This window comes from Triturus cristatus, chromosome 6, assembly GCF_964204655.1.
Source record: "Triturus cristatus chromosome 6, aTriCri1.1, whole genome shotgun sequence".
Classification (NCBI taxonomy): Eukaryota; Metazoa; Chordata; class Amphibia; order Caudata; family Salamandridae; genus Triturus; species Triturus cristatus.
Window position 1 is genome coordinate 1,921,405,999 of NC_140589.1, and position 26,770 is coordinate 1,921,432,768.

Consider the following 26,770-nt stretch of genomic DNA (forward strand, 5'->3'; position numbering starts at 1 on the left):
GTGTTTGATTCAATATGTGAGTACGTCAGGGTGGGGCACGATTTTGTGATGAATCTGCTGCTTTGGGAGTGTCTCATCCTTTTTTTAGATCGGACGGTAGGCGTGACGCAGCTACAGACAGGTAAGTGCGAATCTGTTATATTTGTTATGTTTAATTTGCAAGAATTTTTAATGGGATTATAATGTTTGAGTTATTGATGATGTATTTGTAATGAAAGGTTATCTTATTTAATGCTCGGTGTTGCACTGTTTAGTTGCTTGTGATACAGGTTTTGTAACGGAAGTACTGTCACGTGTATTGTGTGTTATTCAATATGTGAGTACGTGAGGGTGGGGCACGTTTTTGTGATTAATCTGCTGTTTTGGGAGTGTGTCATCTTTTTCAAGATCGGACGGTAGGAGTGACGCAGCTACAGACAGGTAAGTGCGATTCTTTTATACCTGTTATGTTCTCTTGGGAATTAATTATTGCTGGATGTTAGAACGTTTATTTGATTGTGATACAGGTTTTGTGACGAAAGTACTGTCACGTGTATTGTGTTTGATTCAATATGTGATTACGTCAGGGTGGGGCACGTTTTTGTGATGAATCTGCTGTATTGGGAGTGTCATCCTTTTTCTGATCGGACGGTAGGAGTGACGCAGCTACAGACAGGTAAGTGCGAATCTTTTATTCCTTTTTAGGTTCATTCTAAAATTACTTTGACGATAATTAGAATGTTGGAGAGTTATCGATGCTGTAATTTTTGGGGATGTGTTCACTTTTTTAAGGTTGTATGTTAGGCGGTTTATTTCTTTGGAATACAGGATTTTTAACGGAAGTACAGTCACGTGTATTGTGTGCAATTCAATATTTGCGTACGGTGAGGGTGGGGCACGTTTTTGGGTTGGATCTGATGTGGTGGGAGTGGCACGCTTTTCTAGATCTCACGGTAGGCGGGCGCAGCTACAGACAGCTAAATTGAATTATTTGAAACGTAATATGTTCAATGTAAAATTGCGTTTACTTTGATTGTAATGCTTGGGAGTTATCAAAAGGGCACGTTTTTTAACATAATCTGCTATTGGGGGAGAGTGACAGTCTTTTGCAGATCGCATGGTAGGTGCTACGCAGTTATAAACGGGTCACTTGAAGTTTGTTCACCAATTGTAGGCATTACCTCAGGTTGTTATTGGAATAAATTACTTTCTGTTTGTTTTCCAGGTATGCCTCTCTCTGGCCCGTTCCCGGGAACCAACGTGCTTGCACTGCTTTCCATGGGTATGTATAATGCGTTTGCCGCCTCTGTAGTAAAGCATCTTGTCTGTCCCTTATCTAACGCTTGTATTTTTACTTTTTTTTTCACAGGAATTCACCGGGCCGATCCGTCCTTGGGAAGCGTCATGCAAAGATTACTTCAGCCGGTATGTATGCTGGTGTTTGCGGATCTTTCATAAGACATCTTGTCTGATTCGTATTTCACTAAGACATTTTTTGGGGGGGTTTTACAGGGACTTCCGCGGGCCTGACTATCCCGGGCAGCATCGTGCTTTAGGACCTTTACTCTGTAGGTATTAATCTTTTGGCGGGTCTAAGGTAAGGCATCTAAAGGTAAGTCTGTTTACTTATTTTCGTATTTTGCCTGTATTTAGAATGTTTTGTGTTCGTAAAGGAGGTTTAAGCTTTACAGCGCATTTGCGGTGAATTCTCTTTGATAAAAACTTTGAACGCGGTCAGACAGGTTGGAGCCGCGTTTCCTTTTGCTGGATCGCTATCTGTCTCATGCATGCTTTCACATTCAATTCACCAGGAATTCACACCTCCTCGCTAACGATAGCACACACTCTCAGGCAGACATTCCTTTCATCCAAGGAAGACCACCACCCAAACATTAGCATACGGCTAGACAACAAGAAGATTTCACACGCGTGCTGTTCGTAAACAAGTGTTACTTCTCTATTGTTATTCATTTAAAGTAACTCCCCTTTCCTCCGGTTTGACTGTACTTAAACTCGAAGAGCAGCCATTCGAAAACATTGCTTGGTTCCAGGTCATCCAGTACGAGCTAAACTATCTCTATTCCGAAAAGGTAAGCCACTTTATTTGTATTGCCGTTTTGTAAATATACGCATTGAACGTTTTGTATCGTGTTTTGCTAATGTAAAGTGCTGGTGTTTTACTATGTTAACCTTAGCCAACATGTTGGGCGCTTTTATTGTTAGCAAAGTCCGCTCAGTATCTTGATGCCTTTAAATTTTCAAAACCGCGCTTTTATTTACTATCGGCAACGGGAAAATTGACTAACTTATATTGGGCAGCATTTAGAAGGGGCACGCACCCCATATAACCTTAATGTTTATGCTTTTTCCGGGATTATTATATACATTACGGGGCCGCTTCGCCATCGTTTGGTATCTTGCTCCCTTTAATTGTCAATGCCGCGATTACTTGCATTTTACAAAGAAAAACACTTGCTGATAAATATTTGACGGAATTTGTGAGGACCACGCACACACACCACATTACCTTGCATGCTTTTTGTGTCCGCCGCTATTAATAAATACATTACGGTACCGATTGGCTGCGTTTCCCGTGTATTGCATACTTAGTGAAGCGCTCTCTGCATAATACACTTTTCCATGCTTTACATTTCAGACTTGCTATTGTTGTCAGGGATCGTACATTTATTAGTTGAAATACAACTTGAAATGCCTTTTGCTTTCGAATCTATGGTTACATTTTTGAGATCATTTATATTAAATACGCTTCATTTCTCTTTTCCTCGACCTGAACTGGAACAGCAGCCATTCTAGACATTACGTGGTTCATCCGGTACGAAGTATACTATCTCTATTGCAAAAAGGTAAGCAAATTCAATTGTATTGCCCTTTTTAAAATAAACTCAACGAACGTTTTCTATCGTGGATTGCTAATGACAAGTACAGTAAATTTCCAATGTTGACCTTTGCAAACATGTTATATGCTTTATTTATTAGCAAAGTTCACTGAGTGTCTTTATGGCTTTAAATTTTCAAAGCCGCACTTTTATTTAAAAGCTGCAACGAAAAGATTTACTAGCATATGTTAGGCAGAATTTACAAGGGACACGCACACACACCACATTACATTAATGTTTTACCTTTCGCCGCGATTTATATATACATTACGGTACCGGCTCGCCATCGTTTGGTATCTTGCTGACTTTAAGTTTCGAAGCCGCGATTACAATCGTTGAAAAGAAATCACTTGCTAGGAAAGATTTAACACGATTTATAAGGAGCACGCACGCACACCACGTTATTTTGCAGTTTTTGGGTGTTTGCCACTCTTACTATACACATTACGGTACGCGTGTTTTGCATACTTTGTGAGGCGCACACTGCATTACAAACGTTTCCCTGGATTGCATTGCACACTTGCTCTGTTGTCCAAAATCGTACAATTATTACTTAAAATACAACTTACAATGCATTTGCCTTTCGAATAGATGGCTAGATTTCAGAAAACATTTGAACTAACTCCCTTTTATTTCTCTTTTCCTTGACCTAAACTGGGAGAGCAGACATTCAAGACATTTCGTGGGTCATCCAGTACGACCAAAACGATCTCTATTGCTAAAAGGTAAGCAGCTTCTATTGTATTTCCGTTTACACAATGAACTCACTGAACGTTTTCTGTCGTGTTTGGCTAATGACAAGTGCAGTGGTTTTGCGATCTCAACCTTTGGCAACATGTTAGGCGCTTTGTAGTTACCACAGTGCGCTTCGTATCTGAATGCATTTAAACTTCCGACCCGCGCTTTTTTGTTTGTCAAGTTTGCAATAAAATATTTGGTGAGCGTAGATTGGGCAGAATTTAGAAGGGACACACATAGACAGCACATAACCTGGATGCTTTTGGCTTTCGCCAGTATTTCGGTATACATTACGGTACCGCTTCGCCATCGTTGGTTATCCTGCTTATTTTGATTTGTAAGCGTAACGTTTAGATGCCATCATTTTGTTTTTAGCTTAAAACCGAACAGCTTTCGAAACATATTAGGCCAACTTTAACGAATGCACATGCAGTACATTGACTTGCTCTTTTTGCTTGCACCACTAATGCTAGCCTTATTACGGTAACGTTTTGATTTAGTTTGCCACTTATTTCATCCTCACTGAAACACTCTATGCATAAGATACTTTAACATCGATTGCATTGCAAATTTGCGACTGTTGCCAGTCATCTGCAATTATATGCTAGTATACAATTTTCGCACCCGAGGAATATTAATGCGCTTGATACTTTTTACATGTCTTACGACTGTTTTACTTTTGTTGGCAAAATGTGTTTTGTGATGCGAAACATTTATGTGAAATGTTTTCATATGCATGCCTCCTTTTGGAAATGACTTTTGGCCTATGATTGCAGTTATGGTGCGCGCATTCTATAGATTTGGGTTTATTTCGATTCGTTTGGCTTGACATTTGAATACATTTACCATGTTCCGGTTGGGATTCTTTGCATATGCTTTTAAGGTATATTGTTTACGTATAGGTACCGTCTAAAACGCGTCTTTACCTTACTTAAATCTCTAACGCTTCTATGCTAATGTAACCAACTGAAACAAGTGTGTGATGAGGGGGGCGAAAAGGGGGGTAGGGGGGTTAACCTTCTACTAGCAGTGCCATTTTGTCATGTGCACTAATGCTAGCCTTATTACGGTAACGTTTGGCTTTAGTTTGCCACTTATTTCCTCCTCACTGAAACACTCTATGCATAAGATACTTTAACATCGATTGCATTGCAAACTTGCGACTGTTGCAAGTCATCTGCAATTATATGCTATTATACAAATTTCGCACCAGTGGAATATTAATGCGCTTGCTACTTTTTACATGTCTTACGACTGTTTTACTTTTGTTGGAAAAATGTGTTTTGTGATGCGAAACATTTATGTGAAATGCTTTCATGTGCATGCCTCCTTTTGGATCTGACTTTTGGCCTATGATTGCAGTTATGGTGCGCGCATTCTATAGATTTGGCTTTATTTCTATTCCTTTTTCTTGACATTTGAATACATTTACCATCTTCCGGTTGGAATTCTTTGCATATGCTTTCAAGGTGCATTGTTTACGTATAGGTACCGTCTAAAACGCGTCTTTACCTTACTTAAATCTCTAAGGCTTCTATGCTAATGGAACCAACTGAAACAAGTGTGTGATGAGGGGGGCGAAAAGGGGGGGAGGGGGGTTAAGCTTATACTAGCAGTGACATTTTGTCATGTGATGTTTGTTAGACTTTTGGAGGGGGTGGGAGGGGTTTCACAAAGTACGCTAGCGGGACGAGGTATCCTTTTCTAAATTATTTCATCGCTCCTCGAAGGTTACTTAATTTTAGTGTTTGCTGTACAAACATTGGCGTTCATGTATGTATTACCCGCAGTAATGCAGATACTACTGTGCAATTGTTTTTGGGGAATCACGCGTTGGAAAAAAATGAATTTTTTCATTCAGAACATATGGTTCATAGCTTAAAAATGCCATGCACTGTTTGGCATACATCTCTGCTGCCTTTATCTTCAATACTAACCTTTAATATTTGTATACTACATAAATTACTCCTCTCGCTACTCCTTTATGTTTATTACACACTTTATCTTCTTTAATCTTCTCTTTGTTTTCCATGATTTTTCATAATTTACAACTAAAAGTTGACAATAGCTAATGATGAGAAAGTGAGCATGCAGGTGAGAACCAATCTGCTAACTCAAATGGTGTGACTGACATGAGGCTTTGCAAACGTTTTGTACAAGTTTTACCTTTTGCTATTCCTATTTTCAGCAGTAATAGCGCACACTCGCCACCATGCATTTCACATCATGCATTCTCCAAAACACACGCTACACCACACACTCTTTAGCGCACATTGAAATTCACTCTCTTCTATCCACTCTCTACAGCACACTCATTGTGTGACTTAGTGAGTGTAACTTAGCGCGTGTAACTTAGTGCGTGTAACTTAGCGCAGGTAACTTAGCGCGGGTAACTTAGCGCGGGTAACTTAGCGCGTGTAACTTAGCGCGTGTAACTTAGCGCGTGTGACGCTCTGTTGCACGCGCTCTGTTGCACGCGCTCTGTTGCACGCGCTCTGTTGCGCGCGCTCTGTTGCGCGCGCTCTGTTGCGCGCGGTCTGTTGCGTGCGCTTTGTTGCATGCACTGTGTCACACGCTCTCATGCACTATCATTTCACATACTCTTTAGCATACTACTTTTTGTACACATTTTTATATACATCCCCTCAACATGCACCACAGCAAATTTACATCTCTAATGCCTTTATCTTCACTACTATCCTTTATTATTTGTACACTGCATACATTATTCTTGCTCCTGTCGCTACTCCTTTATGTATGCTACACTATGCCTCTTCTTTATACTCCTCTTTGTTTCCCTTGCTTTTCTCATACTTTCAAACTATAAGTTGACAATAGCTGATGATGAGAAAGTGAGCATGCAGGTGAGAACCAATCTGCAAACTCCAATGGTGTTACTTACGTGAGGCTCTGACAACTTTTTCTGATTTTTTTTCATTTTCCTATCCCTGTTTTCAACAGTAATTGCTCACACTCCACACCATGCATTTTTCACCATGCATTCTCAAAAACACACTTCACACCACACAGTCTTTAGCACACATTCTCATTTACACTCTTTTATCCACTCTCTACAGTACACTCATTGTGTAACTTACCACATGTGGCTTAACGCAGGTAACTTAGCGCATGTAACTTAGCGCATATGACAGCATGGTGCATATACTCTGTAGCACGCAGTTTAGTTACAGCCTCTATGGCACTCTCTGTACTACCAGCTCTTTACCACAGGCTCTCTGCCACACACTGTATGCCACACACTTTTCTACATGCTATCTTTTGGCAGGCGCTTTCACATACTACCTACTGTACACATTGTAATACACATCTCCTCTACATGCAGCATAGCTAATGCTTCCAACTACTACCATTATTATCCTCCTATCCTTTACTATCAGTCAAACACTACACACACTACTTTTACTGCTCAAAACTACTTCTTCATGTACAGTACATACTGTCTCTTCTTTATTCACACTTTCTATTCCCTTCTTTTTGGACACTTTCAGCCTATTTGTCAAAAAAAAATAATAAACAGAAAGTGAGCATGCACGTGACAACCAATCTGCACAATGCAATGGTGTTACTTATGTCACGCACTGTCAACTTTGTGGGCAACTATTTTCTTTAGCTAGCTGTGTTTTTACCATTAATACACTATTTTTTGATGCACACTCTTTCCCAAGCCCTCTTTTCCGCGCACTTTCCCGCGCCCTCTTTCCCGCGCCCTCTTTCCCACGCCCTCTTTCCCGCGCCCTCCTCCCCGCGCCGTCTTCCCCGCGCCCTCTTCCACACGTAGTCTCAATACACATACTTTACTGCACACCATTTTTAGCACACCACTTAAATATCGTAGCTAATGCTAGCTTTTTTTACTACATGCATAGCCCAAACAGCACCATACATCTCTAATGCCTTTATCTTCACTACTATCCTTTATTATTTGTGCACTGCATACATTACTCTTGCTCCTGTCGCTACTCCTTTATGTATACTACACTCTGCCTCTTCTTTATACTCCTCTTTGTTTCCCCTTGCTTTTCTCATACTTTCAAACTATAAGTTGACAATAGCTGATGATGAAAAAGTGAGCATGCAGGTGAGAACCAATCTGCAAACTCCAATGGTGTTACTTACGTGAGGCTCTGTCAACTTTTTCTGAAATTTTTTCTTTTTCCTAACCCTGTTTTCAACAGTAATTGCTCACACTCCACACCATGCATTTTGCACCATGCATTCTCAAAAACACACTTCACACCACACACTCTTTAGCACACACTCTCATTTACACTCTTTTATCCACTCTCTACAGTACTCTCATTGTGTAACTTACCACATGTGGCTTAGCGCAGGTAACTTAGCGCAGGTAAATTAGCGCATGTAACTTAGTGCATATGACAGCATGGTGCATATACTCTGTAGCACGCAGTTTAGTTACAGCCTCTATGGCACTCTCTGTACTACCAGCTCTTTACCACAGGCTCTCTGCCACACACTGTATGCCACACACTTTTCTACATGCTATCTTTTGGCAGGCGCTTTCACATACTACCTACTGTACACATTGCAATACACATCTCCTCTACATGCTGCATAGCTAATGCTTCCAACTACTACCTTTATTATCCTCCTATCCTTTACTATCAGTCAAACACTACACACAATACTTTTACTGCTCAAAACTACTTTTTCATGTATACTACATACTGTCTCTTCTTTATTCTCACCTTTTTTTCCACTTCTTTTTGGACACTTTCAGCCTATTTGTCAAAAAAAACAAATAAACAGAAAGTGAGCATGCACGTGACAACCAATCTGCACAATGCAATGGTGTTACTTATGTAACGCACTGTCAACTTTGTGGGCAACTTTTCTTTAGCTAACTCAGTGTTTTCGCGCCCTCTTTCCCGCGCCCTCTTTCCTGCGCCCTCTTTCCCGCGCCCTCTTTCCCGCGCCCTCTTTCCCGCGCCCTCTTCCCCGCGCCCTCTTCCCCGCGCCCTCTTCCTCGCGCCCTCTTTCCCACGCCCTCTTTCCCGCGCCCTCTTTCCCGCGCCCTCTTCCCCGCGCCCTCTTCCCCGCGCCCTCTTCCTCGCGGCCTCTTTCCCGCGCCCTCTTTCCCGTGCCCTCTTTCCCGCGCCCTCTTTCCCGTGCCCTCTTTCCCGCGCCCTCTTTCCCGCGCCCTCTTTCCCGCGCCCTCTTTCCCGCGCCCTCTTTCCCGCGCACTCTTTCCCGCGCACTCTTTCCCGCGCCCTCTTTCCCGCGCCCTCCTTCCCGCGCCCTCCTTCCCGCGCCCTCCTCCCCGCGCCCTCCTCCCCACGCCCTCTTCCACACGTACTCTCAATACACATACTTTACTGCACACCATTTGTAGCACACCTCTTAAACATCGTAGCTAATGCTAGCTTTTTTTAATAGATGTATAGCCCAAACAGCACTATACATTTGGGGAAAGTGCTCCATGTAGGCATCTCCACCGTAGCACCCCAGAACGATGAAGCCCTGTAAACAAACAAAGATACACAGTTAGTTACAAAACATACAATATGCCTTACCTAAGTCCCGCAAACAACACCATACTTACAAAGGAAAAGCCTCCCTGCATGCCGCCGCACTGGAACGACCCTCACTGCTGAAGACCTGTAACGAAACAGAAAAAAAAAATGAGTTACTTACAATATGCCTTACCTAAGTCCCACAAACAGCACCATACTTACCGAGGAAAGCACTCCCTGCACGCCGCTGCACCGGAATGACCCACACCGCTTAAGCTCGAGAAACAAAAAGTTAGATAAAAAGCAAGCAAACAACAAAACAGCCAAAAAACATAGCACATTGCTTGCCATACTGCTTCATGAAGAATTTGCCTCACAGCCATAAACATAAGCCGGAAAAGGCCAAAGATAAAATAGAAGAAACATGCCCACCATCAAATATGGGTCCGGCTGGGCAAAAGAGAAAAGTTGCAAAAAAAGACACCCATGATTCTGAAGAGCGTGGGGCAGGCTGAGGGAAACTTCCTCAACAAATGCTTGCTATGGGAAAGGGGAGAGAAAAGAGTTGGGCCACAAAAAACAATACATAGATGGCTGTGCACAATCAAATAATGTATTATTGATTTTAAAGAATTTAGCAAAATGGGAAGTTTGCATGGAGTACTTAAATTCACGATTGAATGAAGCAGTGTGTATGTGTAGGTTTATGTAAATGCCTGTGTGACATCGTGAAAATGTGAATATAAACCACATTTGGCATTAGCTGTTGATGGGGAAGTAAGCATGCACATGCCAAACAATCGGAAAACTCGAATGGTGTTAATAACATGAGGCGCTGGCAAATTTTACGTTAGAGCAGTTGAATTTATTAGATAGCAATATAGTTTAGTTTTCTACAAACAGTCTTGCGTTTGCACTGTTTACCATACAATCTTTAACATGCACTCTTTAACATGCTATATTGTACAGAATACAATTTAAAGCGCACTTTTTTAGAGACACCTCCTCTACATATATCATACTTAATGCCTACATTAAGACTACTGTTGGTCGTTAGACGCGCCTCTTTTTAATCCTTTCTTTGGGGAACTTTCAAGCTATATGCTGCCGAAATTTAACAATGAAGAAGTGAAGATACAAGTAAAGTATTTGGCAAACCTCAATAGTGTTACTGACATTAAACACTCAACACTACCAGGGGATTTGGACTTTGCCTATGTCAATTTTTCCAGCAATAATATACTTTAATCCTCTACAAACACTCTTTTGCACGCACACTGTTGTACGCGCTCTATTGCACGTGCTCTGTTGCACGCACTCTGTTGCATGCACTTCTTAAATGCTCTCTGGCATACGCTCTATCATGCACTATGCTTTTACATACTCTTTACCATACTACCTGTTGCACACCTTTTTAAGTACATCTCCTCAACATACACCACATCTAATGCTTACATCACTACTGACCTTTATCCTCAACACTATCCTTTACAATTTAACACTACATACATTACTCTTACTCCTCTCGCTACTCCTTAACGTAAAAGACACACTGCCTCTTCTTTATTCTCCTCTTTGTTTTCGTTTCTTTTTCATATTTTAAACCTAAACGTTGACAATAGCTGATGATGAGAAAGTGAGCATGCAGGTGAGAACCAATGTGCAAACTACAATGGTGTTACTTACGCGATGCTCTGTCAACTTTTTATACAATTATTTCCTTTTACTAACCCTGTTTTCAACAGAAATTGCGCACACACCACAGCATGCATTTTACACCATGCATTCTCCAAAACACACTCCACAACACACACTCTTTAGTACACATTCTCATTCACACTCTTTTAGCCACTCTCTACAGTACTCTCATTGTGTAACTTGACACATGTGGCTTAGCAACTGTGACTTAGCGCAGGTAACTTAGCGCGTGTAACTTAGCGCATATGACAACATGGTGCATATACTCTGTAGCACGCACTATATTTACAGCCTCTATGGCACTATCTGTACTACCAGCTGTTCACCACAGCCTCTCTGCCACACGCTTTATGCAACCCACTTTCCTACACGCTGTCTTTTGGCATACACTTTAACATACTACCTATTGTGCAAATTGTAATACACATCTCCTCTACATGCACCCTAGCTAATGCTTATAACTCTACTACCTTTATTATCCTCCTATCCTTTACTATCAGGCAAACACTACACACACTACTCTTACTGCTCTTTCTACTCCATGTATACTACATACTGTCTCTTCTTTATTGTCACTTTATTTTCCCCTACATTTTTGACACTTTCAGCCTATTTGTTGGCAATAACTAATTTTGAGAAAGTGAGCATGCACATGACAACCAATCTGCACAATGCAATGATGTTACTTATGTAAGGCACTGTCAACTTTTTGGGAAAGTTTTTCCTTTACGTAGCTCAGTGTTTTCACCATTAATAGACTATTTCTTTATGCACCCTCTTCCCCGCCCCCTCTTCCCCGCCCCCTCTTCCCCGCCCCCTCTTTCCCCGCGCCCTCTTCTCGCGCCCTTTTTCCCGCGCCCTCTTTCCCGCGTCCTCTTTCCCGCAATCTCTTCCCCGCCCCCTCTTCCCCGCCCCCTCTTTCCCCGCCCCCTCTTTCCCGCCCCCTCTTTCCCGCCCCCTCTTTCCCGCCCCCTCTTTCCCCGCCCCCTCTTTCCCCGCCCCCTCTTTCCCCGCCCCCTCTTTCCCCACCCCCTCTTTCCCCGCCCCCTCTTTCCACGCGCCCTCTTTCCACGCGCCCTCTTTCCACGCGCCCTATTTCCACGCGCCCTCTTTCCACCCACACTCTTTCCACGCACTCTTTCCACACACACTCTTTCCACGCACACTCTTTCCACGCGCCCTCTTTCCTTTGCCATGCACTCTGTTGCATGCATGCGCTCTGTTGCACGCGCTCTGTTGCACGCGCTCTGTTGCACGCGCTCTGTTGCACACACTCTGTTGCACACACTCTGTTGCACACACTCTGTTGCACACACTCTGTTGCACAAACTCTTTTGCACATACTCTTTTGCACACACTCTTTTGCACACACTCTTTTGCACACACTCTGTTGCATGCACTTCTTAAATGCTCTCTGCCACACACACTCTCATGCACTATGATTTTACATAATCTTTAGCATACTACCTGTTGCACACATTTTTAGGTACATCTTCTCAACATGCACCACAGCTAATGCTTACATCTCCACTCTCTTTATCCTCACTACTATCCTTTAAAATTGTACTGTACATACATTACTCTTACTCCTCTTGCTACTCCTTGACGTATGACACACTGCCTCTTCTTTACTCTCCTCTTTGTTTTCCTGGCTTTTTCAAACTTTGAACATTTAAGTTGACAATAGCTGATGATGAGAAAGTGAGCATGCAGGTGAGCACCAATCTGCAAACTCCAATGGGGTTACTTACGTGAGGCTCTGTCAACTTTTTCTCAAAGTTTTTCAGTATCCTATCCCTGTTTTTAATTGTAATAGCACACACTGCTTTTTACACCATGCATTCTCTATTATACATTCTGTACCACACATTCTTTAGCACACATTCTCATTCACACTCTTTTAGCCACTCTCTACAGTACTCTCATTGTGTAACTTGACACATGTGGCTTAGCAACTGTGACTTAGCGCAGGTAACTTAGCGCGTGTAACTTAGCGCATATAACAACATGGTGCATATACTCTATAGCACGCACTATATTTACAGCCTCTATGGCACTCTCTGTACTACCAGCTCTTTACCACAGCCTCTCTGCCACACGCTCTATGCAATACTACACGCTGTCTTTTGGTATGCACTTTAACATACTAGCTACTGTGCAAATTATAATACACATCTCCTCTACATGCACCCTAGCTAATGCTTACAACTCTACTACCTTTATTATCCTCCTAGCCTTTACTATCAAGCCAACACTACACACACTACTCTTACTGCTCTTTCTACTCCATGTATACTACATACTGGCTCTTCTTTATTCTCACTTTATTTTCCGCCAAATTTTTCACACTTCCAGCCTATTTGTTGGCAATAACTAATGATGAGAAAGTCAGAATGCACATGACAACCAATCTGCACAATGCAATGATGTTACTTATGTAAGGCACTGTCAAATTTTTAAGAAAGTTTATCCTTTAGATAGCTCAGTGTTTGCGCCATTAATAGACTATTTCTTTATGCACCCTCTTTCCCCGCGCCCTCTTTCCCCGCGCACTCTTTCCCTGCGCCCTCTTTCCCCGCGCCCTCTTTCCCCGCGCCCTCTTTCCCCGCGCCCTCTTTCCACGCGCCCTCTTTCCACGCGCCCTCTTTCCACGCGCCCTCTTTCCACGCGCCCTCTTTCCACGCGCCCTCTTTCCACGCGCCCTCTTTCCTTTCCATGCGCTCTGTTGCATGCATGCTGTTGCATGCGCTCTATTGCACGTGCTCTGTTGCACACTCTCATGCACTATGATTATACATAATGTTTACCATACTACCTGTTGCACGCATTTTTATGTACATCTTCACAACATGCACCAGAGCTAATGGTTACATCTCTACTGTCTTTATCCTCACTACTATCCTTTAAAATTGTACTGTACATACATTACTCTTACTCCACTTGCTACTCCTTGACGTATAACACACTGCCTCTTCTTTACTCTCCTCTTTGTTTACCTAGCTTTTTTCAAACTTTAAACCTTTAAGTTGACAATAGCTGATGATGCGAAAGTGAGCATGCAGGTGAGAACCAATCTGCAAACTCCAATGGGGTTACTTACGTGAGGCGCTGTCAACTTTTTCTCAAAGTTTTTCAGTTTGCTGTCCCTGTTTTCAACTGTAATAGCACACACTGGCCACAATGCTTTTTACACCATGCATTCTCTATTACACATTCTGTACCACACACTCTTTAGCATACATTCTCATTCACAATTTCTTCCATCTACTCTTTACAGCACACACATTCTGTGACTTCACACATGTGGCATAACACGTGTTACTTTGCGCCTCTGCCTTAGCCCCTGTACCTTAGCGCATGCGCCAATATGTTGCATAATTCCGTGCTGCAGACTACCATGGGATGAATTATGTGAAGCACTGACAAGTTTTATTGCCTTTGTTTTTGTACCGTACTGTTTGTCTTTCTTAATGAAACTATTTAAATATTATACTCTAAGAAAAACACTCTACTACTCTTTTCTTCACATTCTGCTACACATTCTCGATGTACACTTTTTTGGCTACACATTGTCTACACTATGCTACATTTTACAACACTTTTTCTACCATACTCGACAGAAACCTTACACTACAAACCATCTCCATATTATTACATCTGTATTGCTCTTTGGGATACAATTTCTACTTGTGTTTTCCCTCCATTACATCTACCAACTTTATGAGCCATGCAAAAATTACTTAATTTCGTTACTATTGACAACTTACTGTATATTACTATGCTAAATCAACATTAATACTTGTTTTTATTCTTCCATAGATAACTGTGAGAAGTTGCGCATTCTTTTTCAAGGCATCAAGGTGAAAGTATCTTAATTTATTGTTGATACACCAGCCTGTGGTGAAAACAAATCAGTTGGGATCATTAGAATATATATATATATTTTTTGAAACATACTCATTGTTTTCAGCATGCATAACCTCTGTTAACGATACCTATAGGCTGTTGAGAAAGTCTAGTGCTTACAAATCCGTAAACATCATTCACAGACTATTTAAGAAACACTGACCTTTGCTTAAAGCACAACATTCGTGGAAACACTACAAGCGTATAGAAACACACAACAAATGCATGCTTAGAAGACACTTCTATTCATTTTAGAATCCTATGCATATAGCATAAATTTAATAAAGTATACATCTAACCTATCTCACCGAAATTAGTTTGCTGAACAGCATCTATTTATTACTTACTGTTATTAGCAGCACAAGGGAAGTTGCATGAACCTTGTATAGCTATACAAATAAATAGTAACTACTCAGAAAAGTTAGAAAGTGTATATAAATTTTAATATATGCTAGTTAGCATTATACTTGTATAGAAGCATACAGATATATAGTCCATACAAGAAACTTACAACACTAAAATACAGCATCCAAAGAACGCTACAATACAAACCTATAATAGGTAGTTTAATACCGGCAGTTTATTTGAACAATATTTTGGTGTCGCTATTAATATCATGGAAATACTGCAGGCAGCTTATCATCAAGGGCATAACAAATTTTCTCCTACTTCGCGGGGCAAACAATGTTTGCCAAACAGCACATTCGCAATCATACACAATAGCTACAAACCTGCTAATACATGGACTGTAGAAGATTTACATGCCATTATGGACTTAGGGGATGCTTTATATATAGATATGCATTCCATAAATCAAGAACAGCTTATGCATCCTGATGATTTACCAAATTATATCCAACACAATGACACTATCTATTCGCTTAAGCTTAAACAACCTTCTTATGGGGATATACTGAAACAGTTTGACCCATCTTCGCCAAATATGCAAACAGTATTGAGAGCTGCACTCAATTTGCATTGCGGTGTTTTACTTTGCATGGATATGTATGTTATAGCTATTATGCACAGTGAAAATTCATACTTTGTATTTGACTCGCATAGCCGCGACACCACAGGAATGCCTCACCCAAATGGGACATGTATTACCATACAAATATCATTTGAAGGGCTTATACAGTACATAACAAATCTGGCATATAGTCTAAAGCGACCCAATAGTAATTACTTACCATATGAATTAACTCCAATAGATATAATTCCAATTAAAAAAGATTCACTACATAAGGCAATGCTCATAGCAGAGAAAAATGCAAGTGCCATATTACACAAGCATATTTATGTGCATTCTACTAAAGCATGTACAGATTTATTCACACACACATTAAGAACTCGCATACAAAATGAAAGAGATTGCCTCCAAAGATCAAAGGCAGGTACTCTTCAGCCATCAGCATCATTAGCTAGTGATCAGCATATTCCCCCCTCACAAAATTGCATTGTGCCTATAACAGCTGCACAACTGACGCTACCTACCTGCACTAGCATAGATACAACAGAATATGCAAGTAACTCACATAATACTCCGACATACGCAAATATACTTAGAAATACACTTAGACACAACACAAGAGTCACGAGTTGTGATACAAAAACCATACAGACACAAAACATCACAGGCTCAACAAGTGATTTGCATAATAACGCATATATACAAAGCTCCCATCCTACAAACAAACATAACACTCAGGGTAACAAAATACTTAGCCCAAAAAATAACACCAAGACTATATTGTCAAAAATGCATATTAACATCAGGAACAACATAGAACAAACTTTTTGGCCACAAACACAACAACATATAAATGTCGTATATAGTACAGACAAACAGCAAACACAAACAAATCTTACACTACCATCAAGGTGTACACAATCTATACAAAATAGTCTATTTGCTATTCTACATAACTACTGTAAACCCGCACATAGTTGGGATAGTCAAGACTTGCAATCTATTATGGGACTTGGAAAGGCACTATATATTGAAATGCAGTCAATTAATAAAGAAAATTGTATGCAACCACAATATTTACCCAATTACATAGAGCACAATGACGTTATATATGCAATTAAGCAAAAAAAGAGCATAACGTTGGAGGAAAAGCAAACAGAAATGCAAAATGCAAGGCTTTTGAGAACCCTTACTTCAATGCATTTGAACAGTGGTATATTGATTTGTTTTAATGCATACACTATTTCAATATTCAAAACGATTCATGCATACTTTGTATTTAATTCAAATAGCCAAAATGAGGAGATAATACCTCCTGCTAAGGGGACCTCTATTGCTTTACAAATCAAATCACCTGAGCAGGTTATTGGTTACATCAGAACGTTGGCTCTCCAGAACAAAGTACCACATTCGTTAAGTTTTACTTTATACTTCACTCCAGTTACAGTACGCAAAATTAGCAAATTGTCACTTGAGACAACACAAAGAAAACATAGAGAGAAAAAAGTTACACCTATAAGAGACATGTATATCCATACTACTAAGTTAACTCTACATGCCTCTATACATATCACACCTATAGAGTTACAACTAGAAAATACAATTACAGAAACACTCGACAGCGATAGGCAAATGCATACAGATAATTCCACAACCACAAGTCATATTGAATCTATCATAGCTATTAACAATCCCAATCCAATAACAAACACATTTACACATAATGCTGGGATACACAATGAACCAAATGCAATAGAAGTACAACCAAATAACTGTAACAGAAAAAGATTGCATGAACAAGAAACAGAAAATACACTTAATGCCACAAATATAACATCTTTGACAAATGCCACAATTAGTACTTTCCATGCACAAATTAAATATGGCCCAGAGTATGCTTGCACTATTTGCAATCAGTTGTGGCATAAACAAAGTTTGCAAACAACGCACAAGTTAAAAAAAAGGGCTAAATTCATAGAATGTAACATTAGTCAATATCAAACAGAAGATATATGCCGGACATGTTACAACTATATTGCCAAGGACAAAATACCACCATGTTCTTTCTATAATGGGATGACATTTCCTGATATCCCACCTGAATTACACTTGCATAATTTAGAAGAGAGATTAGTATCGCCAAGAATACCTTTTTTACAAATCAGAACGCTGCCGCGAGGCTTCCAAAAATCTCTCTCAGGTGCAGTAGTTAACGTTCCTGCCGATGTTATGACAACTGTAACTGTTTTACCAAGACAAATTAATGATAACATGACGATTCCAATAAAATTAAAACACAAATTAAGCTATAAATCCTATACCCATTTCGAAAATGTAAGGCCAAACAAAGTAAAGCGTGCAGCTCTATATTTAGCAACTACTAGCAGTATGTTCCAAGAATATGGAGTCACTGTTAATAAAGATTGGGAATATACACCAGAGAATATGCCACCTTGTAATGACACTTCTGATGCAAACAATACATCAGATTCATCAGACAACATTGCAGCTGGGAATTTAGATACTATGCTAACTAATGAAACTATAACTACAGAAAGCATTAACATTATTAACTTGGCACCTGCAGAATATAACACACCAAGGGGTCTATATGAAGACAAAGATTCTGAATATTTAGCTTTCCCCACTATTTTTTGTGGGAAGCGAAGGCCAACAAACAAAGAAAGGCATGTACCAATACATTACAGTACAATATGTCAATGGGAATTAAGAAGTTATGATTTAAGAGTAGCAAACTCCATGACAAATGTTTTCTTCAAATTGAAAAAGTTGCATATTAAGCAAATACAGAGCAAAATATACATCTCACTTAGAAAATATTTTACCAATGGTAACATTATTACAGCAAAAGACATCAAACAAAAATTAGATAGCATTTTCCAATTTAATGAGGGATATAAAATACTAAAAACAATACGTGGCTCACCACCATATTGGGAGCAATGCAAAAAAGACTTATTTGCTATGATAAGACAATTAGGGATACCAACATTTTTTTTAACATTATCAGCAGCAGAAACTAAATGGTATCATTTAATCAACATACTATTACGCACTGAGAAAAAAAAAGAATGTACAGAAGAAGAATTCAAAAAAATGTCATGGGAGGAAAAATGCAAATTAATACAGAGAAATCCCATTACTTGTGCCCGACATTTTGACTTTCAAGTTAGAAAATTCTTTAATTGTATATTACTGCATAAAAGTAACCCAATTGGCAAGGTGATAGATTACTTTTATAGAGTAGAATTTCAACAAAGAGGATCACCACATATACATGCTATAATATGGATTGAAAGAGCTCCACAGTATGAAACTTCAGAAGTTACTACTGTTACAGCTTTTATAGATAAATATATAACCTGTGCAAAACAACAAGATACAAATATCGAGCCTTTATTGCCACTACAAAAGCATGGACATACCAAAAATTGTCGTATTAAACATAAAAGAACATGCAAATACCAGTACCCAAAATATCCAATGCCAGAAACTTTTATACTGGAACCATTACCACTAGACAAAACTGATCAAGAGCTCTTACAGAAAATCGAACTAATCCACCTAACTATGAACACGCAAGAGTTCTCACATTATTCCTTTGAACAGTTTTTAGATACAATGAAACTAGATCTAAGTCAATATGTTAGATGTATACGCTGCATTATAGAAAAAAATACAATTTTCCTAAAAAGAACACCAGCTGAATGCTTTATTAATAACTACAATACGACAATTTTACAAGCATGGCAAGCAAACATTGATATACAATACATCTTAGACGCATATGCATGTGCCGTATATATAGTATCATATATTAGTAAATCACAGCGTGGAATGAGCAAGTTGATTGCACAAGCAGCAAAAGAAGTTTATCACAATCCAAGCATAAAAGAGCAGCTTAAGCATATAGGTAACAAATTCCTAAACTGTACAGAAATAAGCGCGCAAGAAGCAGCCTATCTTATACTTCAAATTCCTTTACGCAAAAGTTCTAGATCGTATGTTTTCATTAATACAAGCCCTCCAGAAAAGCGTACCTACTTATTAAAAGACATTGAGACTATAAATTTGTTACCTGATACATCCAATCAAATACAATATGATAATGTAATAGTAAAGTACAGCAAACGTCCTACAGATTTGGAAACGTGTACATTAGCTGACTATGCATCTATGTATCATGGAAATCATAAAAATAGAAAGCAGAAAAATGCAACAGACCATGATAATTTCCTCACCGAAAACAACTTTTATAGCTCGGATGAGGAAGAACTTGAAATTAATATACCAAATAAAACTGCAGAAACAGATTATACAAAGCGGCAAAAACAAAAAATAATTCGGTATTGCAGGTTTAATAAAAAAAATGACCCTGAAAATTATTACAGAGAATTGCTAATGCTTTATTATCCCTGGAGAGTAGAAAATCAAATTATTGGTAATAAGGAAACATATTATGAAAAATACCTAGAACTTCAAAATATAGTTGACGCTAATCATACTAAGTATAATAGGCATAATACCCCTTTAACACCTAATGCCAATGGAGACTGTACATTGGACGCATTACTTATACCCCCAATGGATATAGAAACTGACGAAAACATTTGTCCTGAAGTTCAAACAAATGAACCACTATTATATGACTTATCATTTGATTTAGGCATTAGAAGTACAAGTAATGATGAACTTTTAACCAATAATATAATGCCGGATGACCAATATCACAGTTTGATGCAAAATCTTACAGATGAGCAACTTAACTTTATATACCATCACTTGCATTGGATAAAAACCAAAGAAACACCTTGCTATACGTTTTGCACAGGTGGTGCAGGAGTAGGGAAAAGCTTCCTTATAACAGCCCTTTACCAAACATTACTACGCTATTACAATACCAAAGCAGGGGAAAATCCTGATAACATTTATGTATTGCTTACAGCTCCAACAGGCAAAGCAGCACATAACATCCATGGTAAAACGCTACATAGTACATTCAAAATACCAGTTTCGCAATCGCTGTCTCATAAACCACTCACTCATGAGAACAGGAGTGCACTTCAAAATGAATTATTGCATCTTAAATTGCTGATAATTGATGAAATATCAATGGTAGGGGCAAATCTTTTCAATTTTATACATAACAGGTTACAAGAAATTAAAATGTCCAAACTCCCTTTTGGTGGGATATCCATATTAGCTATTGGAGATTTTTATCAGTTAAAACCAGTATTTGACACATACATATTTGAAAATTCTAGGCATTCATACAGACCAGTAAGTACAAATTTATGGCAAACACACTTTAAGTTGTTTGAATTAACAAAAATTATGAGACAGCTAAACGACTTACCATTTGCTCAATTACTAAATAGATTAAGAGAAGGAAAACAAACTAATGACGATATTATACAAATACAAACACGCGAGCAAGACCCACCCCAAAACATTACCAAAACCATCCCTTATATAATGGCAACAAACAAAGAGGTTAATAATATTAATAATGAAGTTTTGTTACAACATATAACAAAATACCCTGTATACACATCAACCGCAATAGATACAGTTGCATCTGACCTAAGCGAAATTGTAAAAAAAAAAATACTAATGCAATTACCTGCAGATGCAACTAAGACCATGGGCCTGCCATTTATATTGCATATTGCATTAAAATTACGATACGATCTAACATGCAATATCAATGTTAACGATGGCTTAACAAATGGTGCAACAGGTATAGTTGAATTAGTAGAAACTATCAATAGCATTCCAAATGTGATATGGATTCTTTTTGATAAAGAAAATGTTGGCAAATTAACAAGACAGGAAAATAGGCACATATATCACAGTAACATTTCACCTCATTGGACACCAATTCATGTTATCTCTAGACATTTTCAATTTACACAAAAATTTATAACAATAATACGCAAGCAATTCCCACTACGCCAATCATCTGCACGTACTATACATAGAACACAAGGAGAAACTATTGAACCACTTTACATCCATTTTAACAATAGTAAAATACATCATTTGCATTATGTTGCTTTAAGCAGAGCAAAATCATTAGAAAACATATATATTAAAAACTTTAAGCAGGACAAAATAGTTGTCCACCCAAAGGTTCATGAAGAAATGGCCCGCTTAAGGACAGATATGCTATTAGAAATATCAGTACCACAATTATGTAATTATCTGCTAAACTTTAATGTTATTGTACACAACATACGTTCACTACAAAAAAATCACAAAGCTATACAAGCCGACACAAATATCATGAAGGCAGATATTATATGTCTCAATGAAATAAACACAACTAGGGAAGGGAACAGTCATTTATTATATATTGACCACTATCATCTGATGCTATTTGATAAATTCCATAATCAAAATACCAAGCATGGGATTGCTGTTTATTACAAGAAAAATATTTGCCTTTTGCCAATTTATGAAACACAGCACGAAATTGACATTTTACATTTTACTTTATTTATAAAGAATTGTGATTACTTATTTGTGATAATATACAGGCCACCACATGTACAACTACAAAAACTTTTTCAAGTGTTAACTAGCGTATTGAGCTTTTACCCAAACTACAAATATATAATAATGGGCGACTTCAACATAGATTTAGCACAAGTATCACATAATGCAACACTACTTTTAGAATACATGCGAAACCAATTTCAATGTCACCAAAAAATACAAAACTACACAACAGACTACAATTCAACCTTAGACCATATATATGTTAATGAAGAGATAACTCACTTTGGTATACTAGAGTCCTACTATAGCGATCACAAAGCATTATGGGTAGCTATTTAATAGACTGAAATTATCAATTTGTATGTTATTTTGCTTTAGGAATTTCCTTTCTTTACATGCTAGATTCAGAAGGTCTACTTACATTATTTGTCTCGTTGCAGATGATTTCTATACAAGAAATTAAGGAAACCAAACACGAGGAAAGCAAACCGTATCAAAAAGCAATACGAGCAAACATAGTCAAATGCTCTGCAAAAACACACTACAAAAACGCTAAGCAAGAAAATAAGATTTTATTCCACATTGCTCTTGCTGATGAAAGTGGGTCCATTAAAGGAACTTGCTACAATGATGATTTTTTCAAGCTAACAAAAGAAGGGAATGGAATTATAATTCGGAATTTTATAAACAAGAACAATGTCATCATCTTAACGAAACAAACAAAGATTTCGAGAATGCCACCATTAACGCTCCCGGAAACAATAACCCAAGAAGCAGTATATTTGCTACAGCCGCCTGCACCCCCAGTTTCTCCAATAAAAACTATAAGAAAAGCTAATTTACGGACATTGATGAGCATATTAGGGACAATATCAGAGGTACGTATCATAAAAAAATTAAGGTGCTTAACTATTGCATGTAGTAGTCTGTAAACTTACATACTATCAGCAACACTATCTGCCACACACACTTTGTAATCACACTCTTCAAACCACTATACCATACATTCAAAACCCATTTAGTAACTGCAACTCTTTAAAACACACACTATTAGCAGCACACTTTACTATAAACTATATACAACACTCACTCCAACACACATACTATCTACAAACATTTCAAGTAATAGCTGTTGCTTACTCCTTTTACACACACCACAAGGTTACAAATAGTTAAAAACGGACACTCTCCATCTCATTCATTGCTACTTAAACTTTGCCAATACTCTGTAGTACAATCTACTACAAGCATACAACAATTTTTTATAGAGAAATAACATCTAAAGGCTATATTTAGGACTAATCGATGTAGAAACTCAAATAGAATACACAACATTGCTGCTAATAGCACTATACTTACTGCACAACACATACAATATTCTAGCAACTCTACTCGCTCATTTTACAATCTAAATTATATTTAACTAATATAATTTACGAAAAAAAACATTAACATCTGTAAAAATACACATTGGACACTAAATGCACTGTAAAGTGTTGATTACATGGAACAGTCCCACAAGTTTCAAACATGTAAAGTATTTTTACTATTTATTTCAAACACTTCTAAAAATGATAGCTATACAAAATATCATCATCTACTCTTTTATGTGCACTCTCCCACAAATTATATCATATATATACTTCCATACAAAAGTCTCTAACGCACACTCTCTAACATACACACTGTAGCACACACTATTACACAACTAATACACCACAACAATCAACAAACTTTTCACTCGCATGTTCTCTCCAATAAACAAAGATACAGCACAAGTGTATACTATCTATGCAAGAACCAATAACAATGATTGTTTATCAAATTTGACAGGAGGAAGAAACCAAAACTGTATTCATTGGAGGGCAAGAAACAAAACTAAAATCAATAACAGTAAACGATGCAACAGACTCAGTGAAAATAACACTGTGGAGGGACGCAGCAGACTTTCCCATTGAACTTGGGAGCTACATAAAAATAACCCATCTGACAGTGCATGAATTTAACAACGAAAAAATATTAAATTCTACTCGGAATACACAATTGCAAGTAAGTACAAAGTAAAAATACAATGCGCAAAAACAAAAAATGTATTCTTTGCAAAGAAATTACTTACACATCTAGAACAGAAGACTCATTAAATTCACCATTTTTATATCACACGTAGTAACATCAGTTGCTCTTTTTTCAGCATACAATTTGGAATTCTACACATAAATCTCATACACATAGCTGAAACACCAAAATACTATATCGCCTTTAAATACATGCATATACATTCATACAAAACACTCTCGAAATATCACAAACAACTTTTCTGTTTACCTTTCCTACAGCTCAACACCTAACGACAAACTTCAAAACATGTAGGTCAATACATTGCAAATCATACTACACCTTTCATTATAATAATTTGGCACACATTTTAAAATGCTAGTCCATAACCATGCCATATAAACTATTTTTGTCCATATCTACACCTTACCTACAAACACATGGAAACATAAAATATCTTACTTTATATATAGCACTAACTTACTATTAGAATAGCACCAGAATCATACATTACTACATCTCAAGCAAAACAACATCCAACTCTCTATCTATGTCTATATTTACCTTTTTGGAATACATACTAATCCAAAACTGCCTTAAATGCACTTTTCGATTTTACATTACCTATTACTTAACTTGGAGTTTATTTGCACTCTCTCACTACTTTCCTGTGCATATTCGAATTCTATTGCAAATTTTTCACAAAATGTGCCATATAAACATACATTTTTATAAATATCTGACACCTTTACATCATCTTGCACTACATTTAGAAACACTCTGCATCAAAAAAAATACAACACCGCCTTCATAAATTCCATAGGTAAGAACACATAAGTACGCACTTTGGGTCTTTGCCTTCAACTACATTTTTCACATTCTCTGAACCGCGCTGAACAAATGCAATTCACAGAAAAATCTTGGAGAAATTCCTTCAGCATCTAAAAAAATTTTTTATTTCTCTGAAAAGCACGTTAAAATATAGAAAAAAAAAACCAGTAAAAAATGGGTTTTATAACTGATGTTTTTTTCTATTTGCAGAAAATTGAGCCACCCCAAGAACAACTGCAGATAACTATATATGGACTCGAAAATACAACTCAGGAAAAAAGCACCATTACCATACAAATTCAAGATAATGAACATTTAAAATCGGTACAAATAAGCAATGCGCTTTTAATGGACCACCTACAAATTCCAGCAGATATTGAGGACTTTTCAGAGGCTCTTATGCCACATCTACCGAAAACACTAAATATAATATTTCAAAATGAACACATTGTCGAAATTCTTGACGAAGATTAAATTATGCAATCTGCAAAAATATAACTACTTTTGTAACTTTGAATAAAATGGATACATACAAAATAAATATTTTAGTTAATAAAAATCTTAAATCACATTTGACTTACTGTTTATTTTTTCTACGAAATAATGTTTGATATGTACTTGCATGTATTTATATGCGCCATTCGGATAAATAATTACACAATGACTTATGTATACATTTGGCAAAAATTGGGTACTAGTGTTACTAAAAAAAAAATATATATAATTTCTAAATATTACTTAATGCACTTGGATAAGGATAATTACTCCTCCATTTAGAATATAGAACGTCCTATTCAAACCTTTCTCTTCACAACTAATAGTACACTATCTAAACAGTAGGTCACCCAACAATACTACTAGTGTTAAAGTTACAGCTATTCGAATTGCTAATAACATTATGGTTTGCTTATCTTTAGAAAACAGTACAAAAAAAACATTAGTATTTACTGTATCAATAGCTAACTCAATATATGTGTAGCTAACTCTGTCTGTAAGTACAAAGGCAATAAATATTGCATTTAAGACTTATTAAGGTATTAACATTGGAAATAACAATACCTTTTGTTTAAATGTTTTAACAACAAAAACTTACCCAAAAACAATGTCATAAACAATGCCAATAGCTCTAACTTTACTAATGCCGAGACCATTGCATTGTAAATGCTTGTTCTCAATGTAGTGTGTTTCCTGAATCAATACTGCATCCAGGGAGTGTCCTCTCAGCCATATATCTATTGCTCTAGCCTTAAATTTGTTATTTAACCCATAAGCACTCAGCATCACAATCTAATTATTTCTCTGAATTGCGCTGTCATTTCATATTATTGTTTACATATCTGAAAGGTTTGTCAAAGTATCGTTGTCTTAGACAATAGTACACTGTGCAAATCATAATAACCAAAATGACTATAATATTTTCTCCCTTAACCCTGTGCCCATTTACTTTCTGTGTAATCTCCCCGCATCTACCATTCTTCATCCTGTCATATTTACTCTTTGTGCAGGATATTCCTTCAGATTATTTAATAAAGTGCTGCGTATAACTTGAAAGTGCGTCATGCTTATGTGCTGTAACAGACTTGGTATTCACTTGTCTAATTACCTCGTAAGACATCTCGTCATGTAGTTCCTAGGAATCCCCCAGGACCTGCGTGTTTTGGATGACTTAAACTGAGGGCTTG

At 37.9% G+C, this 26,770-nt stretch overlaps 1 protein-coding gene across 3 annotated transcripts; it reads left to right on the plus strand.

Moving 5' to 3' along the window:
- The first annotated feature begins 871 nt into the window (after positions 1-871).
- On the plus strand, positions 872-25,660 carry LOC146822474 (uncharacterized). 3 transcript variants are annotated; one of them, XM_085613589.1, is made up of 9 exons: positions 872-1,261; positions 1,349-1,404; positions 1,492-2,069; positions 2,782-2,843; positions 3,543-3,601; positions 14,624-14,664; positions 22,643-23,080; positions 24,036-24,251; positions 25,299-25,658. In XM_085613589.1, the coding sequence occupies exons 7-9, from the start codon at positions 22,643-22,645 to the stop codon at positions 25,560-25,562; spliced, it is 918 nt and encodes a 305-aa protein (XP_085469715.1). In that variant the 5' UTR covers positions 872-1,261; positions 1,349-1,404; positions 1,492-2,069; positions 2,782-2,843; positions 3,543-3,601; positions 14,624-14,664; the 3' UTR covers positions 25,563-25,658. The 3 variants fall into 3 exon arrangements, with proteins under 3 accessions (XP_085469715.1, XP_085469713.1, XP_085469712.1); XM_085613587.1 differs by having other exon boundaries at positions 1,492-2,843; positions 25,299-25,660; XM_085613586.1 differs by lacking the exons at positions 872-1,261; positions 1,349-1,404; positions 1,492-2,069; ... (1 more) ...; positions 3,543-3,601; positions 14,624-14,664 and having other exon boundaries at positions 20,489-23,080.
- Positions 25,661-26,770: the final 1,110 nt, after the last annotated feature.